We start from the raw sequence: 26,345 nt of genomic DNA on the forward strand, positions 1-26,345 counted from the left end.
ATGACGAACAGGACGTGCTTATATTTTGGAATTTTCACGGGAAGTACGTTCGCTAAAACGCTAACAGGAAGCTTTGAATGCCGCAAAAAAAAAAAAAAAAAAAAAAATTGTTATTGCATGTGGTGTCAGTTTTCAAATTGTTTCCATTTTTTTCGTTTGCAAATGCTGTTAAGCAGCGATTTTTCATGTTTGAAGTGTCACCTTTTATCCGTAAATTTGCGTTTTTGAGAAGACTGCCAATGTTTTATAGCAGGCTAGAGTAGATTGTCTTTTTTCCCCATTAGCCTCAATGTAGCAATGCTAACGTTTACAGCGTTTAATATAGATGTGTTTCCTTCTTTTGTATGTCTGATCTTTAATTCTACGGCGTGTTGATGACCAATAAACATCTGTGAAAAGAACTGGAGTCTCCTGCAGTGTTGTTAATCTTACTTTAAAAAAGTAATTAATTACAGTTACAAATTACTTCTCCGAAAAAGTAATTGCTTTAGTAACTCAGTTACCTGAATGTAAAAGTAATTAATTACTTGGCTGGTAACTAGTGATAATTTTCATGTTTTTTTCTCATGATTTTTTTTTTCTCTCTCTCAAAAAAAAAACAATGTTCTGAATCAACCGTTAAAGTTGTTAAAATTGCTCCCGTTACTGCATGAGTTCACTTCTGTCTACTTTCGACATGTGTAAGTTTTAAAATTGTTTCATTTAAAGATAGATTTAAGTCAAGATTTTGCCAATTTAGGAGCATTTTTGATAAAAAGTTACTTAGCTTCGCTAGGAAGGTTCTCTACAACAGAGCCTTCCTGAGAGGTCTACTGCTTTAAGATGGCGGCTGTTTACCAACGCAGCTAGTTCAATATATATATATCTCGCTAATGCCATCCTGTCTGTCTTTTGCATCAAGTTCTATAGTATGTGATATCTAACGTAGCATCGTGTGGGAGTAGTTTGTAGGCTATCGGCTACAATCAGGTATTATTGCGTCAATAAAACGTTGCTGTGAAAATTATCGCCCTCATTTTTATTTACCGTGCGATAAATGGACTCATTGCATTTCGCGACAGGCTTAGCAACTTCAATAACACATGTCGTTAGTTAGTTGGTTGGAGTTATAATCTGCCGGCTTGTCTCCTGTCGTCTTCTAAAATTACAACTGGGTGACGGCGCTTTAGGTGTTCATTCACGGCCGACGTGCAGCCAAGCTTGGCATTGAAGAGACAGGACACAACAGTGTACTTGCCTTTGTTTCGTTGAAATAAGTCAATGTTTTAGCCACTCTGGTGCGCTTTTTTGGCTTTGTGCGTCTTTCCCCGCTTGCGTACCGAGCATCCGACATAAAAAAAAAAAAAAAATCTCCCGACCACCCCCCGCTTAAACATTTTCTCCTTGGATCTACACAATTCTCGTAGGTTACCCTTTTTTACTTCAAAACGGCGAATTTCACTGAAAGTTGAGAGATTTTCATCCCTGCAAAAAACTTGCGTGATTTACCATATTTTTCGGTATATAAGTCGCGCCAGAAAAGAAATGTAAAATATATGTCGCTCTGGATATGTCACATTTTCTTTATTCCGTGATAGACCAAGAACAAGCATGATAGATCATACTAACAATGAAGCTTAATAGGCATCTGTTAACGTAGCATATTTACAGTTATTCGGATAACTAGAATAGAAAAGAACGCCTTTATTGTCATTACACAAAGTGTCATGAGATTCAAAGATGCCCCATGGAGTGCAAACAAACTTACCCAAAGAATGGATTAAAAAGTATGTACACAATAAAACACAATATAAAAAAACACTTGTAATAGTAATACTGGTAACACTTTATAATAACTATCCATTTTACTAGTTAATAGATCATTAGTAAACTGTTGATAAATGATTTATTGTTGATTTAGCATTTACAGGGTGTTCTTAACCTGAAACACAGTTTGTGTAGAAACGTTTTTGTGTGTAACGTTTGGCATTTCTATCTTTTCAGGTTAAGAAATGCCGTTCACGTCAAAAGCAGACATTTTGATAAGGCATGCGCTCATGTTGCACATTTATGAAAATCTGCCATAGAACCAACAAATATTTGTACTTTTCTTTGTATATTTAACCAATAAAACTTATGACCTTCAACATAAAGTGTAGCCTATATAGTTTTATTAAGATCCATCAACTAGCATGGGCATTTAGAATGGGGTCAACCATATTGGAATACCCTGTAAATGCTTAACAAACTGTTAACAAATACTTCACAAATCAACAATAAATCATTTATCAACAGTTTACTAATGATCTATTAACTAGTAAGACAGATAGTTATGATAAAGTGTTACCGTAATACTCTTACTTGCTTTGTGCTTCTTTCCCCGCTTGCATACCAGGCATCCGACATTAAAAAAAAATCTCCCGACCACCCCGCCAAATCAAAAACTTTCTCCTCAGATCTACACAATTCTCATAGGTTACCCTTTTTAACTTCAAAACGGGGAATTTCGCTGAAAGGTGTGAGATTTTCATGCCTGCAAAAAACTTGCGTGATTTACCGTATTTTTTCGGTATATAAGTCGCACCAGAAAAGAAATCTCGCTCTGGATATAAGTCGCGTTTTCTTTATTTTGTGATCGACCAAGAAGAAGCATAATAGATCGTAACTAACAATGAAGCTTAATAGGCATCTGTTAACGTAGCATATTTACAGTTATTCGGATAACTATAGCCAAACAACACAAAAAAAAATTGTTTAACCTTTTAACACCGAACGTGTCGACAGCAACGCGTTTACGCATATCGTCTTTGAAGCTTCGGCTGTAATTACGTCACCCACGTGCCGCTGGTTGGTCTCATTTGAAAGTGCGGAAGTTGATGTCAACACCAGTTTTTATTTGAAGTCAATCGACCAACTAAAACGGGAGATAATGTCATTTGAGTTTTACAGTTTTATTGCACTCATAAATATGCGTTAAAACGCTGCATGGACCATGTATTTATCTCCATATTTCCATCATTTCTTGTCCTTTTTCAAAACCGGAAGCAGCACAAAAGACTACAAATCCCAAGAGCCGTTGTGATGTCAAGAAGGACGAACCGAATGTGAACATTTTTAATAAATTTCTGAGCGATACGCCAACTAAGGAAAGAGGCCTGCGAAGCGAGCAATGGCCGGTTGAATTGAGTGAGCGACTTTGAAACATGTAGAATGAATCTAAAACTAAATTTAGCGCAAGCTAATGCATTATTTCATTAACTCAAGGAATGAGATGAGCCGTAATTGTCGTTGTTTTCTTCGGATGAGTCGGCATCTCGGCGAGTAGAAGTGACAGCAGCGCGCAAACGGCGAAAGAGTAGGCTTTGTGACGCTGTGTGTGACGCAGCTCCATGACCTGTTCAAGGAGAAGCTTTATTGAGTGCGCAAAAAAAAAAAAAAACTTTATTGGGTTGCATCCTGAAAAAATTTCAATGAATTGAACTACTTGTCAATATTTTTGAAAATACTTTTTTCAATGTTATATATATTTTTTAGGGCTGTCAAAATGATCGCGTTAACGGGCAGTAATTATTTTTTTATATTAATCACGTTAAAATATTTAACGCAATTAACAATTGCCGCGAGCTACAATGATGCAGTATTATGAATATTGACAGTTAAGAGGCAGAGTCAAGTGAGTGGAGAGGACATGGGCATTCATTGGAGCCGCGCTATTAGAGATATAAGCTTTAGCATCCTTTCCACATCAATTAGAAATGTTGTGGCAAGCAGCGTGGGGAAAAGCTTTTTCTTAACACCATGTGTTGATCACAACACAGAGAAAATATACCATTTACTGCCACCACTGACAGTCATGGTTGCATGGTCAACTTCCCATCATGCATTTGGGCAGTTAAGAACAGTTAAGTCGCTACAGTATCATTTGGTGAAAGCACAAAAAAATGATATTCCTAACTCTCCCCAAAAAATAATGTTCACAAAAGAAAAGCGCTCTATGCAAAGAGAACTGGCATTCCAAATAGCAATGCAAAATAATACTCGGCTTAGGCAAACTCTATTTAAACATTACATTAGCTCAACAAATACACTAGATGGCAATATTTAGTCAAAATATATAAACTATCAAAAATTATTATGACTTGTAATTCTTAAAGGATAAATGTAAGTACAAGTCTTTCTAACTGTGGATACCTTTCACAGAAAGAATGTTTATAATGTTAATGCCATCTTGTGGATTTATTGTTATAAAAAACAAATACAGTACAAATGTACAGTATGTTGAATGTATATATCCGTCTTATCTTTCCATTCCAACAATAATTTACAGAAAATATGGCATATTTTAGAGATGGTTTGAATTGCGATTAATTACGATTAATTAATTTTTAAGCTGTGATTAACTCGATTAAAAATTTTAATCGTTTTACAGCCCTAATATTTTTTCTTCACTAAAATCTTTTCAATTTTTATATAGATGTGTGTTCGAGAAGCTTGAGTGCATGTACTGTACGTATGTATTTTTGATAAGGTGATGGGTACAGCACCTAACTTCACAGAGGTATCCTCCAAACCATTTTTTGTGTTAGATGATATATATAATTTTTTTCCCTTCACTATTTTGCACTCTATATAACCTGTTTTGACCATAGTATGTGTAAAGGCCAAAAACGCCTATGACAATACTTGCTGTTTGTGTTGAATTACCAAACATAAAACAATTAAATCTTTTTTTTTTTTTCTATTGAATGCTTATCCTAACAAGTTGAATACATATTATCGAGCTTCAAAACGGTTGGTCGAGCATGTTTGGTTGTCAGTGGGACATCAACACTACAAATTTTGAAATTTTGGGATTTTTTTTTTTGTCTTTTTGGGTCCAAAATGTGGATTCTAATTGGCCAGTGAAGAAAACAACAGTTTGGACATGAAGTTCAAGTTGTCCTGAAAAAAACGGACCCAACTTGGCCATTGTGAACATTTTTTTTTCTTTGAAATATAAAAGCAACATCAAATGCAGGCAAATTCGGCCAAAATAGGCTTTGGTGTCAAAGGGTTAACAAACTCGCCAATTTGATCCAAATAACTACCATTCAAGTCTTCGTCTTCACCGTCACTTCTGATACACCCATTCTCGTGGATGTCAGTGAGAATAAAAAATAGCAAATATAAGTCACATCTGAGTATAAGTCGCAGGCCCACTCAAACTATGGGGAAAAAAAAGGTGATTTACAGTCGGAAAATATGGTTAAGACAAAAAAGTTGACGAGTTTTTATGACGAAAGAGTTACAATAATTTAGTAGGCTCACCTTATTTTACAAAAAACATGGTGTTTACTATTTAGGAACAATAAAAAAACAAGTTCATCATCATACAAGGGCGGACAAAGACAAAACTTCCTTTACCTTGAGTCGGGGTACTTGGTAAGCGTGGCCAAGCTGCTGGTGTACATGTGCCCGCCCACGTCGATGTGCACGGGCGCATTAGCTTTGGTGAGCTGCGCCGGCAGAGGGATACCCTGGGCGGCCAGCGGGGAGACCGGGGACCGGGTCAGAGAAAGCCGCGACATGCTTCGCCCCTCCTGGAAGCAAGTGTACAAAAAAGCCATTGGAGAAAAACGTGAAGTAACTAAAAAAAGATGAAGATTTAGGAAATACGGAATAAGAGAAATCCTACAGTGCTCCCCAAAAATCAAGCCGATACCCTTCCCGATCAGATCACTTCCATGACTGCCTGGTCGCGTCCCCCTCGCCTGCGTATTACTACACCGCGGCGCCTCTAATTAAGTATGTTTGCATCTTTTGGGCTCGGCGCCGCGGGCGAGGATAGGAGGAGGATGCTTATTAGAGAGAGGGAACGACAGACAGATAGACAAGTGAGAGTGAGAGAAAGAAAGAGAGGGAGGGATGCTAGGTGTCAGCCTCTAGGGGAATAAAACAAACTGCTGCTGCAATATTCTAATTAAAGGTCGCATTATGGGAGAGATGTGATGCACCCAGACACACCAGTGTGGGAGTGAGAGGGGAGGGGGGTCTTCACTTGAAGACTGAGACAAAAAAAAAGAGGGAGTACAGAGTGATCGCATCCGTGTTTAACCCTTTCTAGGGCGGTGGTTTAACTCTGTGGCTCCCATTGATGGCGCTAGATTCACAACAGCGAATGAGTATACATTATAATTAGGGGTGTCAAACGATTAAAAATTTTAATTGCGTTAATTACAGCTTAAACATTAATTAATCGTAATTGATCGCAATTCAAACCATCTATAAAATATGCCATATTTTTCTGTAAATTATTGTTGGAATGGAAAGATGAGACACAAGATGGATATGTACATTCAACATACGGTACATAAGTACTGTATTTGTTTATTATAACAATAAATCAACAAGATGGTAATACCATTATTAACATTCTGTTAAAGCGATCCATGGATAGAAAGACGAATGTTACTACAAGTTATAGAAATTTTATATTAAAACCCCTCTTACGGTTTTCGTTTTAATAAGATTTGTAAAATTTTCAATCAAAAAATAATCTATTAGCCCGCCATTGTTGATGCCAGTAATTACTTACACAATGCTCATGGGTGCTGAAGCCTATAAAATTCAGTCGCACCCAAGCGCCAGCAGAGGGTGACAAAACTCATAAAAACACAACAAGTACACATTTCACTCTGCTGTCATTTTAATGTTTGAGCGGGGCATGTGCATTATTTGTGTCAAATATTTTAACGTGATTCATTAAAAAAATTAATTACCGCCCGTTAACGCGATAATTTTGACAGCCCTAATTATAAAATATAATATATACAGTGGGGAGAACAAGTATTTGATACACTGCCAATGGGTTTTCCCATTGGCAGTGTATCAAATACTTTTTAATTTCTATACAGGAAATAATTACAGTACGTCCGAAACAAATGATTATACCAATATATTTGAGAGAAACAGCATGGTATTTTGCCTCAATCAAATCTTAATATCTGAACATTTAAATATGTAAACTAAAGTGCTATCACATTTGTACATGAATGGCTTCTGGTTTTTTGAAACGTAAATAAACCAATCTATTGTGATAAAACAACAAAACTGCATTAACCATCAAAGTCGAACTGTAACTGTAGTCTTGAAACAAGCTGAGATCTGTCATGACAGAACATCAATGATATCTGTCGCCATCTAGCGTTGTGAATGGGTATAATGTCTAGACTGCAATTATAAGACGACACCCTCTTTTTCAGTCTCGTTTCTTTTATTCGGGCCAATCCGGTAATATAATATATAATAATACACAATAATAATGCAAATTCTCTACAAAAATGCAATTTATATCCAGAGTGACATATATTTTACATTTCTCTTCTGGTGCGACTTATACACCAAAAAATACGGTAAAGAGTTTTTTGTTCAAACTCTGACATAATTCACATTTCTGTTATAGAGTCCCTGACAATAGTCTTGTCGCTTATCCATTTTGTAGAAACGATTGCTAATAACCTGAATTTTAATTATTCATTTGGTTTCAGAAATGGCTCATATGAAAGCTAAGACCCTCCCAAATGATGTTGAATGTACAAAAATATATTTGTTTCACTGAAAAAGGATTTCTCATTTAATGAAGACATAAAGGTCAATTTTTGGCAAGACAAAAGTTTTGTCGCCTACAGAAAGTACAGAGAAAATTGAACAAAAAAAATGTACTTTAAATAAAAAATATGTTACATAACATAAGCGAATTAAGTAATGGTGTTGTGAGATCCAAATTTAAAATTTTGTATGACTTCCATGGGCTTGAAGGACTGCATTCATGCGGTTCGGCAAGGATTCTTACAATTTATTGATGAAGTCATCAGGAACATCAAAGAAAGCAGTCTTGCATGCCTCCCAGAGTTCATCAACATTCTTGGGTTTCGTCTTCCATGCTTCCTCTTTCATCCTGTTCATGTCTGGTGACTGGCGTGGCCACTCCTGGAGGATCTTGATCTTCTTTGCCTTGAGGAACTTTGAGGTAAAGATTGAAGTATGCGATGGAGCACCAGCCTGCTGCAGAATTTGTCCCTTTTTATGGTTAGGAATGTAAGAGGCAGTTTAGATTTGTTGATATTTCGGACTATTTATGTTGCCTTCCACCCTGCAGATCTTTCGCACAACCCCATACTGGATGTAACCCCAGGCCATGATTTTGCCACCAAACTTCAATGTTTTCTGAGTGAATCTCGGATCTCCAGTAGGTCTCCTGCAATATTTGCGGCGACTGTGTTGTAATTTAATGGAAGATTCATCTGAAAAATCCACCTTTTGCCACTTTTCCAGTGCCCATCCTTAAGACAGTCTGTGGGCCTTGGCAAATGCCACACAGTTTTTTAATTGTCTGCACCCTGAGGGATCTGCAAATTTCAACAAATCTTAGCTGCCTCTTACATTCCTAACCATAAAAAGGGACAAATTCTGCAGCAGGATGGTGCTCCATCGCCTCAAAGTTCCTCAAGGCAAAGAAGATCAAAATCCTCCAGGACTGGCCAGCCCAGTCACCAGACATGAACATCATTGAGCATGTCTGGGGTAGGATGAAAGAGGAAGCATGGAAGACGAAACCCAAGAATGTTGATGAACTCTGGAAGGCTTGCAAGACTGCTTTCTTTGATGTTCCTGATGACTTCATCAATAAATTGTATGAATCCTTGCCGAACCACATGGATGCAGTCCTTCAAGCCCATGGAAATCATACAAAATAATAAATTTGGATCTCACAGCACCAATACTTAATTCGCTTAATGTTATGTAACATATTTTTGTATTTGAAGTACCTTTTTTGTTCAATTTTCACACTACTTTCGATAGGCGACAAAACTTTTGGATTGCCAAAATTTGGTTAAATGATTAATCTTTTTTCAGTGAAACAAATATATTTTTGTAGATTCAACATAATTTGGGAGGGTCTTAGCTTTCATATGAGCCATTTCTGAAACCAATTGAATAATTAATAGTCAGGTTATTTGCAATTGTTTCTACAAAATGGATAAGTGACAAGACTTTTGTCAGGGACTGTATAACAAATGATTTACCGTATTTTTTCGTTGTATAAGTCGCACCAGAAGAGAAATGTAAAATATATGTCACTCTGGATATAAGTTGCATTTTTGTAGAGATCTTAATTATTATTATGACAGATCATACTAACCAGTGTTATTTTTGGCACCTGTGTTAATTTTTTAGTCTTAGTCTTTCGGATGATAATACTTATTAATCTTAGTCATATTTTAGTCATCTCAAAATGTGTGTGCTCACAATTCTAGCAAAATGACAGGTGTTAAAATACTTGCAGCAGTATAATACGAATAATTTTTTATTTTTTTTAACATTGTTTCTCACAGTGGACAAGCAACTACCATGAAAAGTTCAAACCTGCCCATCATTTCTGAGTGGGAGAATTTAGGGTGTTCAAATACTTATTTTCCTCACTGTATATGGTGGAAAACACAGCCGTTTCTGCTCTTGCAATCTTCTTTAAAATAAACTGCTGTATTTTAAGCCAAAATAACTGTTGTGTTTAATAGAATAATATGTCTATATGCTGCCATAGCAGATTCATGGTGCACTAACACTCTGAACTATTTTTAATTTGTCCGTTTTACCCTGGAAACCCCCGTTTACAGATGTCACGCAACCGCTTTTGTTTCAACCTAGCCATAAAATTAAGGTAAGTAATGGTATTTATTATTCCAAATGTCTGTCATTTTTAGCTTGGAATCATTAATTGATGTCTAATATTTATTAAAAAAAAAGAAAGAAAAAAAAAAACGACTTTAAAAATTAGTCACTTGCATATTTTAAACTTTTAACAAATTAAGTCACAATGAAAAAAATGGCGTCTGTAATAAAGTCATATCTAACTCATGAGTATCACTTAATTATATATTTTTTGTTACTGTCTCATTTTCCCCAATATTTTATAAGATAAATAATCGATCCAAACAAACAAAAAAAAATATTAAAAGGGTAAATATATGAAAATGAAAATCTCAATTACTCCATGATGTCTGCAATTTCTGCATCGCGAACCCTTGTTATATTACAATGTTTCACCCGTAAAACCCCCAAAAATCCAGCTGTGGCCATTCATAGCTGTGTCTTGACACTCGGTGATATGCTGTATGCTACATGTAGTTTTGGGATTGGAACAAGGTAAGTACGCGACAATATTTCGTTAAAATCATGGCGTCTTTAATTGTGCTCTTTCATGCTCTCACCTCCAGTTAGGGTTTTGTTGTTGAAATTTTTTTTTAATTTACTCCTATTCAAAGTTTTTCTTCCCCCAGAAAATTGAGATTTTCAGCTTTCCAATGATGTATAACAACAATTTTGAAATTTGGCCAAATTGGGGGTCTCATAGCGGAACTTCAAGGCACCTGAGTGTTTTCCGCCATATAAATATATGATATACCATATTTTTCGGTAAATACTGTCATGTGAAAAAATTAGGACACCCCATTAAATATTCAGTTCTTTATTAAGAAATGTTTACATGTCAATGTCTGATCTTGTTTTTCTATATCTCTGGAAAATAAAGCAATTTAATAGAAGGTAAACAACAAAAATGAACATTGTTTTACTCATTAAACCAAATACATCAACAAAAATGCATATTCCAACTGAGGAAAAAGTTAGGACACCCTACCACTTAATAGCTTGTGTTACTCCCTTTGGCTGAAATAACTTTAGTGAAATGGTTTTTGTAGCCATCTACTAGTCTTCAACATTGGTCATTTCAAGTCACCCCACAGCACCTCAATTGGATTAAGATCTGGGCTTTGACTCGGCCATTCCAAGACTCTCCATTTCTTCCTTTTCAGCCTGTCCTTGGTGAATTTACTGGTATATTTTGGGTCATTGTCATGTTGCAGAGTCCAATTTCATTTCAGCTTTAGTTTTTCCACAGATAATCTTAAATGTTCCTCAAGCAACCTCTGATACACGATAGAATTCATGATGGATTCTATGATGGTGAGCTGGCCAGGTCCTGCTACAGCAAAGCATCCCCAAACTATTACACTTCCACCAGTTGGTATGAGGTTCTTTTCCTGGAATGCTATATTGGGTTTACGCCAAACATGTTCTCTGTTCTGGTGTCCAAATAACTAAAATTTGGATTCATCTGTCCAAAGAAAATTATTCTAGAAGTTCTAGTCTTTGTCTACATTCTCTCTGGCAAACTTCAGTGTGGCCTTCATGTTCTTCTTGGTGAGCAAAGGTTTCCTCTTTGCACACCTCCCATGTAGGTAAATTTGTTAAGTCTCTTTCTGATTGTAGAGGCATGCACTTTCACATCAACAATAGCAAGAGTCTGCTGTCTCCCATGATGACATTTTAGGGTTTTTGGAGACTTCTTTTAGCACCTTGAGGTTTGCTATCGGGGTGAACTTGCTCGGATGGCCAGACTTGGGCATGTTGGCAATTGTTTTGCATGTCCTCCACTTGTAGACTATTTTCCAAACAGTGGAATGGCTGATTTGTATTCTTTTGAGATCTTTTGAAATCCCTTACCAGACGACAAAGCATCTACAATCTTCTTTCTGAAAGCCTCAGACAGTTCCTTTGATCTCACCATGCTGTTCTCTCTCACTTCCACAGTCAGTCACTGTTGAAAGTATTCTGCGTTGAAGAGTAGGGCTAACTTTCTTCAGACCAATGGCATAGACTGGTAGATGGCTACAAAAAGCGTCTCACTGATTTTATTTCAGCCAAATGGGGTAACACTAGCTATTAGGTGGTAGGGTGTCCTAACTTTTTCCTCAGTTAGAATACGCATTTTTGATGATATATTTGGATTAATCAGTAAAACAATGTTAACTTTTGTTGTTTACCTTCTATTAAATCACTTTATTTTCCAGAGATATGGAAAAACAAGATCAGACATTGATATGTGAACATTTCTTAATAAAGAAATGAATATTTAAAAGGTGTCCTATTTTTATCACATGATTGCATCATGAAAAGTTCAAACCAGCCCATCATTTGTAAGTGGGAGAACTTAGGGTGTTCAAATACTTACTTTCCTCACTGTATATATATGATATACCATATTTTTCGGTGAATAAGTTTTACCTCAGTATGTCGAACGAGTCAGTTTTACATCAGTTTCACAAGTTGCTACATTTGACAGGGGTGTAGTCATCAGTGTAGTAGTCTAGATATGATATATCAGTGTAGGCATGATTGTGCATTCCAAAAAGGTGGGGAAATCGGTGTTTTGTTTTTTTTAGATAGTGTACCCAGAAGCAATCATTTCCATTTCAATGCCTCATTTTTACCTAAATTGCTTGATTTTAACATTTCAGCCAGATATCGTATCGCTAATAAACTATAGCCAGTTGACACTTTTGACATCATTTTTTTTTTTTTTTTTTGGTGACCCAAATTTGGTAAAATCTCACTATTATTATCCAGGAAACATTTTGGTTGTAGATCAGTGTATTTGAACAAAACAAATGAATACTGTATTTGAGAAATTTTCGGCAAAATCTACTGAAAGAAAAAGATAAAAGCATCATTGTTAAAATTCTATATGTTTTCAATAAAAAAAAAAAAAAAAAAAGACATTTTTCTTAACACGCGGTAAAAATGACCCGTTTTCGAGTGTGGGTTTTTACTAGTGCTGCAGCAATAAATCTATTAACTTGAGTAATTCGATTAGAAAAGTGTTTCGCATTAAAATTTTGCTGATTCAATGATTTGTTTAATCAGAGTGGTGTTGTCATGGTTTGTTTTGAAAGTGTTTGCTGTTAGTTTTATTGATTTGGGTGGATACACATGCTCTTTAGTGGCAAGAGTGAATATGCCAGAACTCGTCTAACATGGCTGAATCCAGCTGCTCCCTGTTAAGACCAACATAAGGTAAGTTTTTGTTTGCGCTAATATGTTCGTTTATGCATCTGTTATTTATTTTAGAAGTATATTTATTATTGTGGGAATATGTGTTTCAAAAAAATTGTTAAGAGCATTGTAAAAAAAAAAAATAATAATAATAATGGGCGGCACGGTGGCTGAGTGGTTAGCACGTCTGCCTCACAGTTCTGAGATCAAGGGTTCAATCCCGGGCTTCGGCCTTCCTGTGTGGAGTTTGCATGTTCTCCCCGTGCCTGCGTGGGTTTCCTCCGGGAACTCCGGTTTCCTCCCACATCCCAAAAACATGCATGGTAGGCTGATTGAACACTCTAAATTGTCCATAGGTGTGAGTGTGTGCGTGAATGGTTGTGTGTCTCCTTGTGCCCTGCGATTGGCTGGCAACCAATTCAGGGTGTCCCCTGCCTACTGCCCGAAGTTAGCTGGGATAGGCTCCAGCACCTCCGCGACCCTCGTGAGGAATAAGCGGCATGGAAAATGAATGAATGAATAATAATAATAATTAGCATTTCATAGCATTTAAGCTAGCGGACTTTTGCTACACAAGTTAGCCAATTCTTCTTTTGTTGTATGTAGATCCTCATTTATTCATTTTTTTAAAAACAGCTTTTGAGGCTAAGATCAGGTTTTTAAATGCATTTATTGCTCTTGTGGAATGAAATTGCAATTCTGTATTGTTTGAAGAAACACTCAGGAATTATATTTTGCATTCACATTTAATGCTCTTTTGGAAGCGTAATCTTAGCAATCCAAAATAAATATCGTTGCAAGCATAAACACTTGTTTGCTTTACATATCCTAAAATCTACTCTGCAACGCATCAAATATTTGTAATGCGTAATCGATAGATTACTGTAATTTCCGGACTGTAAGCGTTACTTTTTTCCTTCATTTTGAATCCTGTGGCTTCTCGTCCAGTGTGGCTTATTTGTTGATTTATTTAAGTAAATAGGCAACTTGTGCCTACTAGTATGCATTGCAGCGCTACAGATGTAAATAACAATCAAAATTCACGTTCTGTGCAAATTATTTGTTCAGTCACTGTTCCAGTTTTTTCTTTAATTGCTTGTTTTGGCTTTTGGTAACACTTTGACTTTGGGCGTCATTAGACTGTCATAATTACGACATGACACTATCATGGGCATTACTCAAGGGCGTAAGTTTGCATCAGGACGGTAGGGACATAACACTACCAACTTTTCAGGATGCTCAAATTGTCCCCACCAACTTTTAAGCAACCTTATTTGCATTATAAAATGAATTCAGTTATACAGGTAATTCAGATTGTCTTCCCATATGTTGTAAGGATATAAATGACCCGACCATAATTGAGTGAATTACTTTCATTATGTCCAGACTTAGTTTTATCTCTTATCACTTGCTGAATGTGCAAGTCCATTTTTCCCTTCAAACACACATTTTGATTGGCTGATGACTAGATCCCCCTCATTCACACAATCCCGACAGAAATGCATGTCAACATGCTGCCTTCTCCGCCCCCTTTAAAGAGGAAGAATATTAGAAGTTTTTTTTCGGCCAGCAGCAGCAGCCACTGTAAGTAATGTAAAAAGACGTCAATGTTGTGGAGGTGGGGAACACGCCTCTAATTTTGCTACTGAAAGTCTGACCTGCATCAATGTTAGCATAACATTAAACTGTGTGAACTTGCTAACCTGTAAAACGAGTAGAAAGCTGTTTAGAGAGGTGTCTTGTTGTATGTTTTTTACTGTTAACGTTAATTCAACTGTGCATTTTGTGCATTTATTCATAAATTAAAATGTATTTTCTACATCATTTAAAATATATATTTCTATTTGTAGCTTAGCTAGATATAGTCGGACTCTCCTCCACACACAGCTTGGGTTCTGGTACCAATCCTCTCGAGAGGGGTTGGACTCTCTTCCACTCTGGAGTTGCCCATGGTGAGAGGCGCCGGGCGGGTGTGGGCATACTTATTGCCCCCCGGCTTGGCGCCTGTACATTGGGGTTTACCCCGGTAGACGAGAGGGTAGCCTCCCTCCGCCTTCGGGTGGGGGGACGGGTTCTAACTGTTGTTTGTGCTTTTGCACCGAACAGCAGTTCAGAATACCCACCCTTTTTGGAGTCCTTGGAGGGTGTGCTAGAGAGCGCCCCCTCTGGGGACTCCCTCGTTCTACTGGGGGACTTCAACGCTCACGTGGGCAATGACAGTGAGACCTGGAGGGGCGTGATTGGGAGGAACGGCCCCCCCGATCAGAACCCGAGTGGTGTTCTGTTATTGGACTTCTGTGCTCGTCACGGTTTGTCTATAACGAACACCATGTTCAAACATAGGGGTGTCCATATGTGCACTTGGCACCAGGACACCCTAGGCCGCAGTTCGATGATCGTCTTCGTAATCGTGTCATCGGACTTGCGGCCGCATGTTTTGGACACTCGGGTGAAAAGAGGGGCGGAGCTGTCAACTGATCACCACCTGGTGGTGTGTTGGCTCCGATGGCGGGGGAAGATGCTGGCCAGACCTGGCAGGCCCAAACGTATTGTGAGGGTCTGCTGGGAACGTCTGGCAGAATCCCCTGTCAGAAAGAGTTTCAACACCCACCTCCGGCAGAACTTCTCCCTTGTCCCGGGGGAGGTGGGGGACATTGAGCCCGAGTGGGCCATGTTCCGCACCTCCATTGTTGAGGCGGCCGATCAGAGCTGTGGCCGTAAGGTGGTTGGTGCCTGTCGTGGCGGCAATCCCCGAACCCGCTGGTGGACACCAGCGGTAAGGGATGCCGTCAAGCTGAAGAAGGAGGCCTATCGGGCCTTTTTGGCCTGTGGGACTCCTGAGGCAGCTGACAGGTACCGGCTGGCCAAGCGGACTGCGGCTTCGGCGGTCGCCGAGGCAAAAACCCGGACATGGGAGGAGTTCGGCGAAGCCATGGAAAACGACTTCCGGACGGCTTCGAGGAAATTCTGGTCCACCATCCGGCGCCTGAGGAGGGGAAAGCAGTGCACCATTAACACTGTGTATAGTGAAGATGGTGTACTGCTGACCTCGACTCGGTACGTCGTGAGCCGGTGGGGAGAATACTTCGAGGCCCTCCTCAATTCCACCGACACGCCTTCCTTTGAGGAAGCAGAGTCTGGGGACTCCGTGGTGGGCTCTTCGATCTCTGGGGTTGAAGTCACTGAGGCGGTTGGAAAGCTCCTCGGTGGCAAGGCTCCGGGGGTAGATGAGATCCGCCCGGAGTTCCTGAAGGCTCTGGATGTTGTAGGGGTGTCGTGGCTGACACGTCTCTACAACATCGCGTGGACATCGGGGACAGTGCCTCTGGATTGGCAGACCGGGGTGGTGGTCCCCCTTTTTAAGAAGGGGGACCGGAGGGTGTGTTCCAATTATAGAGGGATCACACTCCTCAGCCTCCCTGGTAAAGTCTATTCAGGGGTGCTGGAGAGGAGAGTCCGCCGAGAAGTCGAATCTCGGATTCAGGAGGAGCAGTGTGGTTTTCGTCCCGGCCGTGGAACAGTGGACCAGCTCTACACCCTCGGCAGGGTCCTCGAGGGTGCATGGGAGTTCGCCCGATCAGTCTACATGTGTTTTGTGGATCTGGAGAAGGCGTTCGACCGTGTGCCTCGGGGAGTCCTGTGGGGGGTGCTCCGGGAGTACGGGGTACCGAGCCCCTTGGTAAGGGCTGTTCGGTCCCTCTACGACCGGTGTGAGAGTTTGGTCCGCATTGCCAGCAGTAAGTCGAATTCGTTCCCAGTGAGGGTTGGACTCCGCCAAAGCTGCCCTTTGTCAACGATTTTGTTCATAATTTTTATGGACGGAATTTCTAGGTGCAGCCGAAGCGTTGAGGGGGTCGGGTTTGGTGACCTCAGCATTGAATCTCTGCTTTTTGCAGATGATTTAGTGCTATTGGCTTCATCACGCAGTGACCTCCAACTCTCACTGGAGCGGTTCGCAGCTGAGTGTGAAGCGGTTGGGATGAAGATCAGCACCTCCAAATCTGAGACCATGGTCCTCAGTCGGAAAAGGGTGGAGTGCCCTCTCCGGGTCGGGGATGAGATCCTGCCCCAAGTGGAGGAGTTCAAGTATCTTGGGGTTTTGTTCACGAGTGACGGTAGGAGGGAGCGGGAGATCGACAGGCGAATCGGTGCGGCGTCTGCAGTAATGCGGACTCTGCACCGTTCTGTAGTGGTGAAGAAGGAGCTGAGCCGAAAGGCAAAGCTCTCGATTTACCAGTCGATCTACGTTCCCACCCTCACCTATGGTCACAAGCTTTAGGTCGTGACCGAAAGAACAAGATCCCGGATACAAGCGGCCGAAATGGGTTTCCTCCGCAGGGTGTCCGGGCTCTCCCTTAGAGATAGGGTGAGAAGCTCGGTCATCCGGGAGGGACTCGGCGTCGAGCCGCTACTCCTCCGCGTAGAGAGGAGCCAGCTGAGGTGGCTCCGGCATCTGGTTCGGATGCCTCCCGGACGCCTCTCTGGAGAGGTGTTCCGGGCATGTCCCACCGGCGGGAGGCCCCGGGGACGACCCAGGACACGCTGGAGAGACTATGTCTCTCGGCTGGCCTGGGAAAGCCTTGGGATCCCGCCGGAGGAGCTGGTTGAAGTGGCTGGGGAAAGGAAAGTCTGGGCTTCCCTGTTAAAGCTGCTGCCCCCACGACCCGACCCCGGAACAAGCGGAAGATAATGGATGGATGGATGGATGGATTTGTAGCTTATGCTCATTTTTCTACCCCCCAAAACAAAACACAAAAACACAACCACTGTAAATTTCCTTTATATGAAGCCAGCATTTTGAAAAATGACTTTCCCTCATGAAAATAATTTAAACTTTTTTTCATTTTTACGTAGGAACCAGCTATTTTTGAGGAATGTACCCAATCTCTTTGATCTTATTAATCTCCCGTCCCCAGCAAATATTGTACCTGCAGTTATACTGTTATAGCGTCCCTACGAATGTTGAGACCAAACCTACGCCCGTGGCATTACTGAATGCTTATGAGAGATGTCATGAAGTGTCATCCTGCAAATTATGTTTCTAACTCCGTATCTTTTACATCCATTCAAAAGTGAGATAATTTGTCAGATAACACTAAATGACATCTGCTATAAGCATTAATTAATGCTCATGATAGTGTCATTTCATATTTCTTTTGATTGACTAATGACACTTATGTTGCCACTGTCAAATAAAGTGTTACCAAATACCATACCTTGCAGTTAATGAAACAACTAGAACAGTAACTGAATAAATAATTAGCACATAGTATGAATTTTGATTGTTATTTACATCTGTACCGCTGCAATGCATGCTTGGAGGCATGTTGGACAACAGCAGTCTTGACAGCAGGTGGCAGCAGAGGTTGACTGTCTCCCACAGGGGAGCAGTGATGGCCAAATGAAGCTTCTTGAAGCAATGAAGCTTTGCAGCCAAATAATTCAAAGCTTCATGGTGGCTCATTTGGTCTTATGACAGTCGTATGATGGCGCTGTCAAATAAAGTGTTACCAGTTAATCCATTTGCTCCCAAAAATGGATAAATACATTCTATATTTAATTGTTTCAGTGTCCCCAAAACGTATTTATACGTCTTTTATGTCTTTTTTCACAAGAGACATCTCTAGGTTCTGATGCAAGTTTGCTCCAAAGTACAACGCTAGTCTTTCTATCCATGGATCGCTTTAACAGAATGTTAATAATGTTAATGCCATCTTGTTGATTTATTGTTATAATAAACAAATACAGTACTTATGTACCGTATGTTGAATGTATATATCCATCTTGTGTCTTATCTTTCCATTCCAACAATAATTTACAGAAAAATATGGCATATTTTAGAGATCGTTTGAATTGCGATTAATTACGATTAATTAATTTTTAAGCTGTAATTAACTCGATTAAAAATGTTAATCGTTTGACGTAGCTGTGTTAAAGTTAAAGTTATGTTTGATATGTATGCTTGTACAAAAACCTTAATTTCTGTGTTTTTTTTAATCAAAAATGGGAAATTGCTCAAACTAAGCTATTTTCCAATGCTGATATCTAAAGAATGGAAAAAGATCTGAACTTATTTTTTTTCCTGCTGAAAGAAGAGAGTAATCTTTTTTTTGTTGGGTTCCATGTTTATATAGCAATAGAACTGAATTTTCTGTGGGCCTTGCAAAATCAGTCAAAATCAAATTAAATGGCCGGGAGCGAAGGGGGTTTTTCCTGTGAAAATGGTTGGGAGTGAATGAGTTGAGTACCCCTGACTACCCCTTCTCCAAATAACTATCCAAAAACAAGTAGTATACATCATATTGATTAAAAAAAAAAAAAAAAAAGATAGATGGACATATCTTCCTCCTGGTAACACTGATCACACCATGGTTCTTCTTACAACTGACATTTACTAATTTGTCACATTTTGGATGAAATATCCCATAATACGGTGAGGACAGCTGCGGCTTATAGTCCAGAGCGGCTTATCTATGAACAAATGCCGTTTTCGTATCAAATTTGGAGGGTGGCAGCTTATAGTCAGGTGCGCCTTATCGTGCGAAAATTACGGTAATCGATTGCCAAATAATTGATAGCTGCAGCCCTACTTTTTAACCACTTCAAAATGGGCCAGTCTTGACAATATACTTCCATGTTTTTGGTATTTTTAGTCCGAGTTAAATCACAACTCAAATTTGACCATGTTCTGGCCCACTACTGGACCTCCTGCCAATTTATTTGGAGACCCCTGAGCTCGACAATCAAATGTCAAAAAGCATGAATTTACTAAACAGCCAGCATTTTTAGCTATTTACCACTGCACTATATCTATAAAACGTTGTAAAGTTTCTCCACTATCCGCAACATGGAGCAGCTCAAACCTAAAAGTTCCCAGTGTCAGAACTCAAATTAGGGATTTGTTTCTGCCATAGTGAACTCAAAGCGAGAGGATCACGTGCGGCTAAAGGTCACATGGATTGCGGTCACTTTATAATGGCTGACATGTTTCTTCCCCGCGAGGTTTAAAGCCACATTTAAAGAAAAAAAAGCCCACGCTGAAATGATTGAATTTCACCCATCGCTAAATCAACACAATTGATCGGCTTGTTATTTGCACAATTTGCGAGTGAAAAAATTCTTTAGCCTTAAGAGAGGGTGAAGGTTTTTTTCTTTCTTTTTCCTTGGGTGCTGCCTGCCTCACTTGGAGTATCATGTTGCTCTAATACGATTACATGAGGAAGGGATTACGTTCCAAATCCTGGGAAAAGGAGACTTGAGAAGTTTAGGGGGGGGTGGCACAATACTCATCTTTGTTTGTATAGGACAAGCGAATATAGCTGCTGTATCAAAGTGTAGACACATTTGAGTTAAAGCCTGTTCTTTTAAACGCTGATTTTACTCATTGTCCGCCATTGACGGAGATCGACGTCCAATTCATTTTGACTGGGAGAGGCATTAATAGCAGTGGAAAAAGGAGCGTCACAGTTTAAATGAACTGGACGTGAATTGCCGTCAATGACAATAATAAATCAACTTTTGAGTGCATTTCGATTTCGAAAAATAATATTTTTGAACAGTATATGTACAAAAAAGATTGATAATAACTAGGGCTGTCAAACGATTAAAAATGTTAATCGAGTTAATCACAGCTTAAAAATTAATTAATCGCAATTAAAACCATCTCTAAAATATGCCATATTTTTCTGCAAATTATTGTTGGAATGGAAAGATAAGACAAAGACGGATATATACATTCAACATACTGTACATAATTACTGTATTTGTTTATTATAACAATAAATCAGCAAGATGGCCTTAACATTATTAACATTCTGTTAAAGCAATCCATGGATAGAAAGACTTGTAGTTCTTAAAAGATAAATGTTAGTACAAGTTATAGAAATTTTATATTGAAACCCCTCTTGATGTTTTCGTTTTAATAAAATTTTTTAAAAATTTTCAATCAACAAATAAACTAGTAGCTCGCCATTGTTCATGGTGCTGAAACCCATAAAATCAATCGCACTCAAGCGCCAGCAGAGGGCGACAAAACACCAAAAAACACAAGTAACAAGTAAGTGGACATGACATTGTGCTGTCATTTTAATCTCTTTGAGCGGGGCATGTGCGTTAAATGCGTCAAATATTTTAACGTGATTAATTTAAAAAATGAATTACCACCCATTAATGCGATAATTTTGACAGCCCTAATAACAACACATAATATTAGGATAATTGAGACCTGGCATCCTTATATTTGGACGCATATGTGTGTCCAAAATGTGATGTCGATGTGGATGCCAGTTCTTTATGATGTTTTTTTTTTTTTTTTTTCTCTCCCAAACCAAAAATAGTCACTTGCCCTTTAAAGGGTTAAAGCGGAGGTTCCCAAACTGAGGTTCATGAACAAAAATGGGTTAATTTTGAAGGGATGTCATTTTAAAATGATGCAAATATGTTAAAAAAAAAAACAAAACATTTTTTTCTTAATAAAATTAAACTTAATGAATTTTTTCATCGCTGATTACAAATCTGCCATCAGTTTTTTTTTCTGTATGATTTAGTGTTCACGCAAATGGCATTTTTATATCCTTATATATTCATAAATTTGCACCCAATACCATTTTAACTTTTCAGTCCTTTTCCATTACATTTTTTCCTGAATATTTGTCAACAATAGCTTGTCAAAGTTGACTCATTTTCAATATCTTGTGAGGTACATGACACAAAATCTGATGTCCACTTACGTTAGAATAATTTATTTTTATTATTATTATTACCAAATATAGCCCCTTGCACTATAAAGTGTTAAAGCAGGGGTTCCCAAACTGAGGTTCGTGACCAAAAACGGGTTAATTCTGAAGGGGATTTCATTTTAAAATGATGCAAATACGTTACTAACATCACTTTAAAAAATAAAATAATTGTATAAATGTATTCATTGTCGATTACAATTTGGTATGTTTTTTCCCCTGTATGCTTTAGTGTTCACACAATTGCCATTTTATATCCTTCGATGTTTATATGTTTGTACCCAAAATCATTTTAACTTTTCAGTCCTTCTCCTATACATTTTTTCCTGAATATTTGTCAACATTTGCTTGTCAAAGTTGACAAATTTTCAATATCTTGTGAGCTACATGACCCCAAAGCTACCAAAAACAGCCAATTGACCTATAAAGTGTTAAACCAGGGGTTCCCAAACTAAGGTTTGTGACCCCAAAATAGGTGACAGATATCTTTTTAAAATGCCGCTAATGTGTCACTAAAATGACTTTTTTTCATTCACTATTGCAGTTTTTTTTTTTAATCAGACATATTCTATCCAATTATAAATCACTGATTACAAATCTGCCATCAGTTTTTTTTTTCTGTATGCTTTAATGTTCACGCAATTGCCATTTTTTATCCTTATATATAAATATGTTTGTACCCAATAACATTTTAACTTTTCAGTCCCTTTCCTATAATTTTTTTCCTGAATATTTGTCAACATTAGCTTGTTAATTCGAAAAAAATATCAATATCTTGTGAGTTATATGACCCAAAATCTACCAAATATAGCCACTTGCCCTGAGGTTCGTGACCAAAAATAGGTTAATATTGACAGATATAATTGTAAAATGCTGCTAATATGTCACTAATATTACTTTTTCATTTTCTGTTGCAGCAGTTTTTAAAAAAAAAAAACAAACTTATTCTATACAGTTATTAATCGCTGATTTCAAATCTGCCATCAGTTTTTTTTGTATGCTTTAGTTTTCACGCAATTGCCATTTTTATATCCTTATATATTCATAGGTTTCTACTCAATACCATTTTAACTTTTCGTCCTTTCCCTATACATTTTTTCCTTTATATTTGTCAACGTCAGCTTGTCAAAGTTGAAAAATTTTCAATATCTTGTGAGCTACATGACCCCAAATCTACCAAAAATAGCCACTTGACCTATAAAGTGTTCAAGCAGGGGTTCCCAAACTGAGGTTTGTGACCAAAAATGGGTTATATTTTGAGGGGGATATCATTTTAAAATGATGCCAATATGGTACCAACGTCACAAAAAAATAAACTCAAAAAATGTATTCATTGTTGATTACAATCTGCCATCCATTGTTTTTTTTCCCTGTGTGTTTTAGTTTTCACGCAATTGGCATTTCTTAGATCCTTATGTTAGTTGTATTCTCAACACATTTTTTGTGTATTTTAAGCTAAAATCATTTTCATTTTTCAGTCCTTTTGCCAATACATTTTTCCTGAATATTTGTCAACATTAGTTTGTCAGAGTACCTAATTTTCAATATCGTGTGAGCTACGTGAGCCAAAATCTGATGTCCACGTATGTTAGAATAAGTTTTTATTATGACTAAATATAGCCATGCACTTGCCCTATAAAGTGTTAAAGCAGGGGTTCCCAAACTGAGGTTCGAGACAAAAAAATGGGGCAATTTTGAGGGGGATCTCATTTTAAAATGCTGCTAAAACGAGACTAATATAACTTTTTTTTTTTTTCCATTTTCTGTTGCAGCAGTTTTTCGTCGCTGATTACAAATCTGCCATCAGTTTTTTCTGTATGCTTTAGTGTTCACGCAATTGGCATTTTTATATTCTTACATATTCATATATTTTCACCCATTACTATTGAACTTTTCAGTCCTTTTCCTATGTTTTTCTGAAAATTTGTCAGCATTAGCTTGTCAAACTTGACTAATTTTGTGATCTACATGACCGAAAATCTAATGTCCACATAGAATAAATTATTATTACTAAATATAGTCACCTGCTATATAAAGTGTTAACTCAGGGGTTTCCAAACTGAGGTTCCTAACCCAAAGTAGGTTAATTTTGAGAGATGCCATTTTAAAATGCTGCTAATATGTGACTAATATCATTTCCCCCCATTTTCTGTTGCAGCAGTTAAAAAAACACAACTTATTGTCTACACTTATGTGTGGCTGATTACAAATCTGCCATCAGTTTCACGCAGTTGGCATTTTTAAAATTCGTCAATGCCATTTCAACGTTGTCATGCTGTGCTTATATATTTTTATGAATATTTCTCAACATTAACTTGACTCATTTTCACATCTTGCGAGCTACATGACCCAAAATATGTCCACGTACACGTAAGGTTAAATCAGCATTATTATTACCACCAGAAATAGCCACTTTCCCTCTAAAGTGTTAAAACAGGGATTCCCAATCTGAGATTTGTGATCAAAATTTGACTAATCTCATATTAAAACGCATCAAAAATGTGACTAATAATCCGACAATCCACCAAGCGCATATTCATGGGGCAATTACTCCATGGCGTCGTGAGTTGGAGTCGCCAACTTTACGCTTTTGCCTTAAAATACCTTAATCTAACGCACATTTTAGCATGCAGAAAAAGCAAATGTTCAACATGGCGTCTTATTATCACTAAAATCCCTCATGTATCCTTCTAAAAAACAAACATCGCATTTACCGTTTCAAACATGGTAGACAGCGAGTCCAGATGAGAGTCCGGTGTGTTAAAAAGCCAGCAAAAAAAAATAAAAAAAACTCAAATATTCGCTCGCCGGTCCAGTTCGGAAGCGCGCATGCAGGAATCTTGCGGACGTAAGAATGTAAAAGTGTGTTGCGTTCACGGCCGCTTCGACCCTGGCTTGTCAAGCATAGGAGAAAGAAAGAAAGAAGCGCACGCAGGAGGCGTCCTTGCTTACCTTGAACATCGATGAGATGATCTTCCTTCCTTCCTTCCCCCTCGTCCTATTCCTCCTCCTCCTCCTTTAAATGAAAGTCTTCCTGTCGTTTATTAGGAGTAGGAGAAGAATAATCCCGAAGAAAGGGATGATGGAGAAAGAGAAGAATGTAGCTCCGGGCTGCCCGAGCGCCTCTGGGCCAGGGATTAGGCTACAATTAGCTCAACTCCTCTTTCTCGCCAAGGCAATTTTCTCAGGGAAAGAAAAGCGTGATATAACCCCCCTCCTCCTCTTCTCTCTCTTTTCTCTTCACCTCCTCCCTTCTTAGACTAAAAAACACCCTTGCACAGATTGCAACTTATATATTAGTGTGCGCCTGCACATGTCTGTGCATACAAGATTTTTTTTGTTGAAAAGTTGAAACAACAAAAACAAAAAGATTTCAAATCAACTGCGATTTATAGAACGCGTTCATCTCCATCTCCAAAGTTGAAAGTCAGCCATTTTTTCTGTGCTCTAATAATAAAAAAAAAAAAGCCGATAAGAACTTGTTGATAAAAAGTCAACACAGAGCATCCGAGAATTCCTCCTCTTCCTCTCCAGCTCTTCGCCTCAATGTCTGGAGTGGGTGATGATGATGATGTGGTTGTTGTTGCAAAAGGGGCGCGCGCGCACGCACACGCGCGCACACACTCGCCTCAGGCCATTCAAATCAAATGACGTCCACGGACGTGCATGCACGCCGCAGCAGAAAGCAGCCCTCACAGGCCGCCCGCAGCCAAATGCGCCATTTCAATTATAGTGCAGGGGCTTAGATGGAGATATCTGGCCACAACACACACAGAAACACTTTGCACACACACACTCCTCACTCATGCTCAAAATGAAAGCAGACAGCCTCCAGACTTTTGCAAAATAGGATTCACAAGCTGATTATTGTTATTTTTGCATATGTGTGTGACACAATGGAAGTGAATCATGCGTGAAGCGTTTTGTTTAAAAAAAAAAAAAAAAAAAAAGTAAGGAAGAAAGAAAACTTTGGAGTCAGTCAAGGTGCTTGATTATTTATTTATTTGTGTGTTTGTTTATTTGCGGGTAAATAAGTGTGAATAATTGATGCAGCATTGAGCACAGTAATTACTTGCTGCTACCAGCAAACATTGAGGCTGTTTCTTGATATTTGGCTCCAACCAGTGCAAGGAGTGGGTATTACACCTCATCGTGGCGATTAATAAATTTAAATAAATGAGCGTTCTGTGAGTTACATATTCGTTTATTGAGCAGCGGCGTCATTAGACCTAATAAAATATTGGGGCACAGCAGAGCACTGGAGAGTAGGGGTGTGACAAAATATCAAAAAGGTGATATATCGTGATACTTTGTATCCCAAAAGGCAGGGGCGGACTGGGACTAAAAAGTAGGGTTGGGAATCTCTGGCATGAAGCCGATTCGATATGTATCTTGATAAAAAGGTTACGATTCGATTAAAAAAACGATAATTTTTAAAGGCCGAGCGATTCGATACGGTGTAAGAACGATACGGTTCGATAGAGTGAAAACAATACGATAGTAAATATTTGTTGTGTGTGTTTGTACAGTATTTTAAACACATAAAAAGACCACATTTCGAATATAGCAAAATTAAACAACTAAATTTCATACCAATGTTATATTTTTTTATGAAAAAAAAAAAAGGCTTACTATATGACCGTCATTTTGTTGGATGGGATTGATAATAAAATAAAACTCCAGTGACAGACAACAATAAAGTGCAGTCACTCAATTAATGTATGTCCTGGTGGTTTTAACACAAGAGGTAAGTAATTT

General features: G+C 38.5%; 1 protein-coding gene across 4 annotated transcripts in view; it reads right to left on the reverse strand.

Annotated features, from left to right (window-relative positions):
• Positions 1-25,150, reverse strand: part of LOC130916519 (BTB/POZ domain-containing protein kctd15) — a 102,257-nt gene extending 77,107 nt beyond the window's left edge. Inside the window, exons 1-2 of one of the 4 annotated variants that reach the window (XM_057837323.1) lie at positions 24,540-25,150; positions 5,383-5,558 (exon numbers count right to left, since the gene is read on the reverse strand). In XM_057837323.1, the coding sequence (XP_057693306.1) occupies positions 5,383-5,558; positions 24,540-24,548 (185 nt within the window). In that variant the 5' untranslated portion in view covers positions 24,549-25,150. Of the gene's footprint in view, positions 1-5,382; positions 5,586-5,653; positions 6,039-24,301; positions 24,508-24,539 lie in introns of those variants that run through there. The other 3 variants (XM_057837316.1, XM_057837331.1, XM_057837308.1) reach the window with 3 other exon arrangements.
• Positions 25,151-26,345: the final 1,195 nt, after the last annotated feature.

The sequence above is a fragment of the Corythoichthys intestinalis genome, chromosome 1 (assembly GCF_030265065.1).
Source record: "Corythoichthys intestinalis isolate RoL2023-P3 chromosome 1, ASM3026506v1, whole genome shotgun sequence".
Taxonomy (NCBI): domain Eukaryota; kingdom Metazoa; phylum Chordata; class Actinopteri; order Syngnathiformes; family Syngnathidae; genus Corythoichthys; species Corythoichthys intestinalis.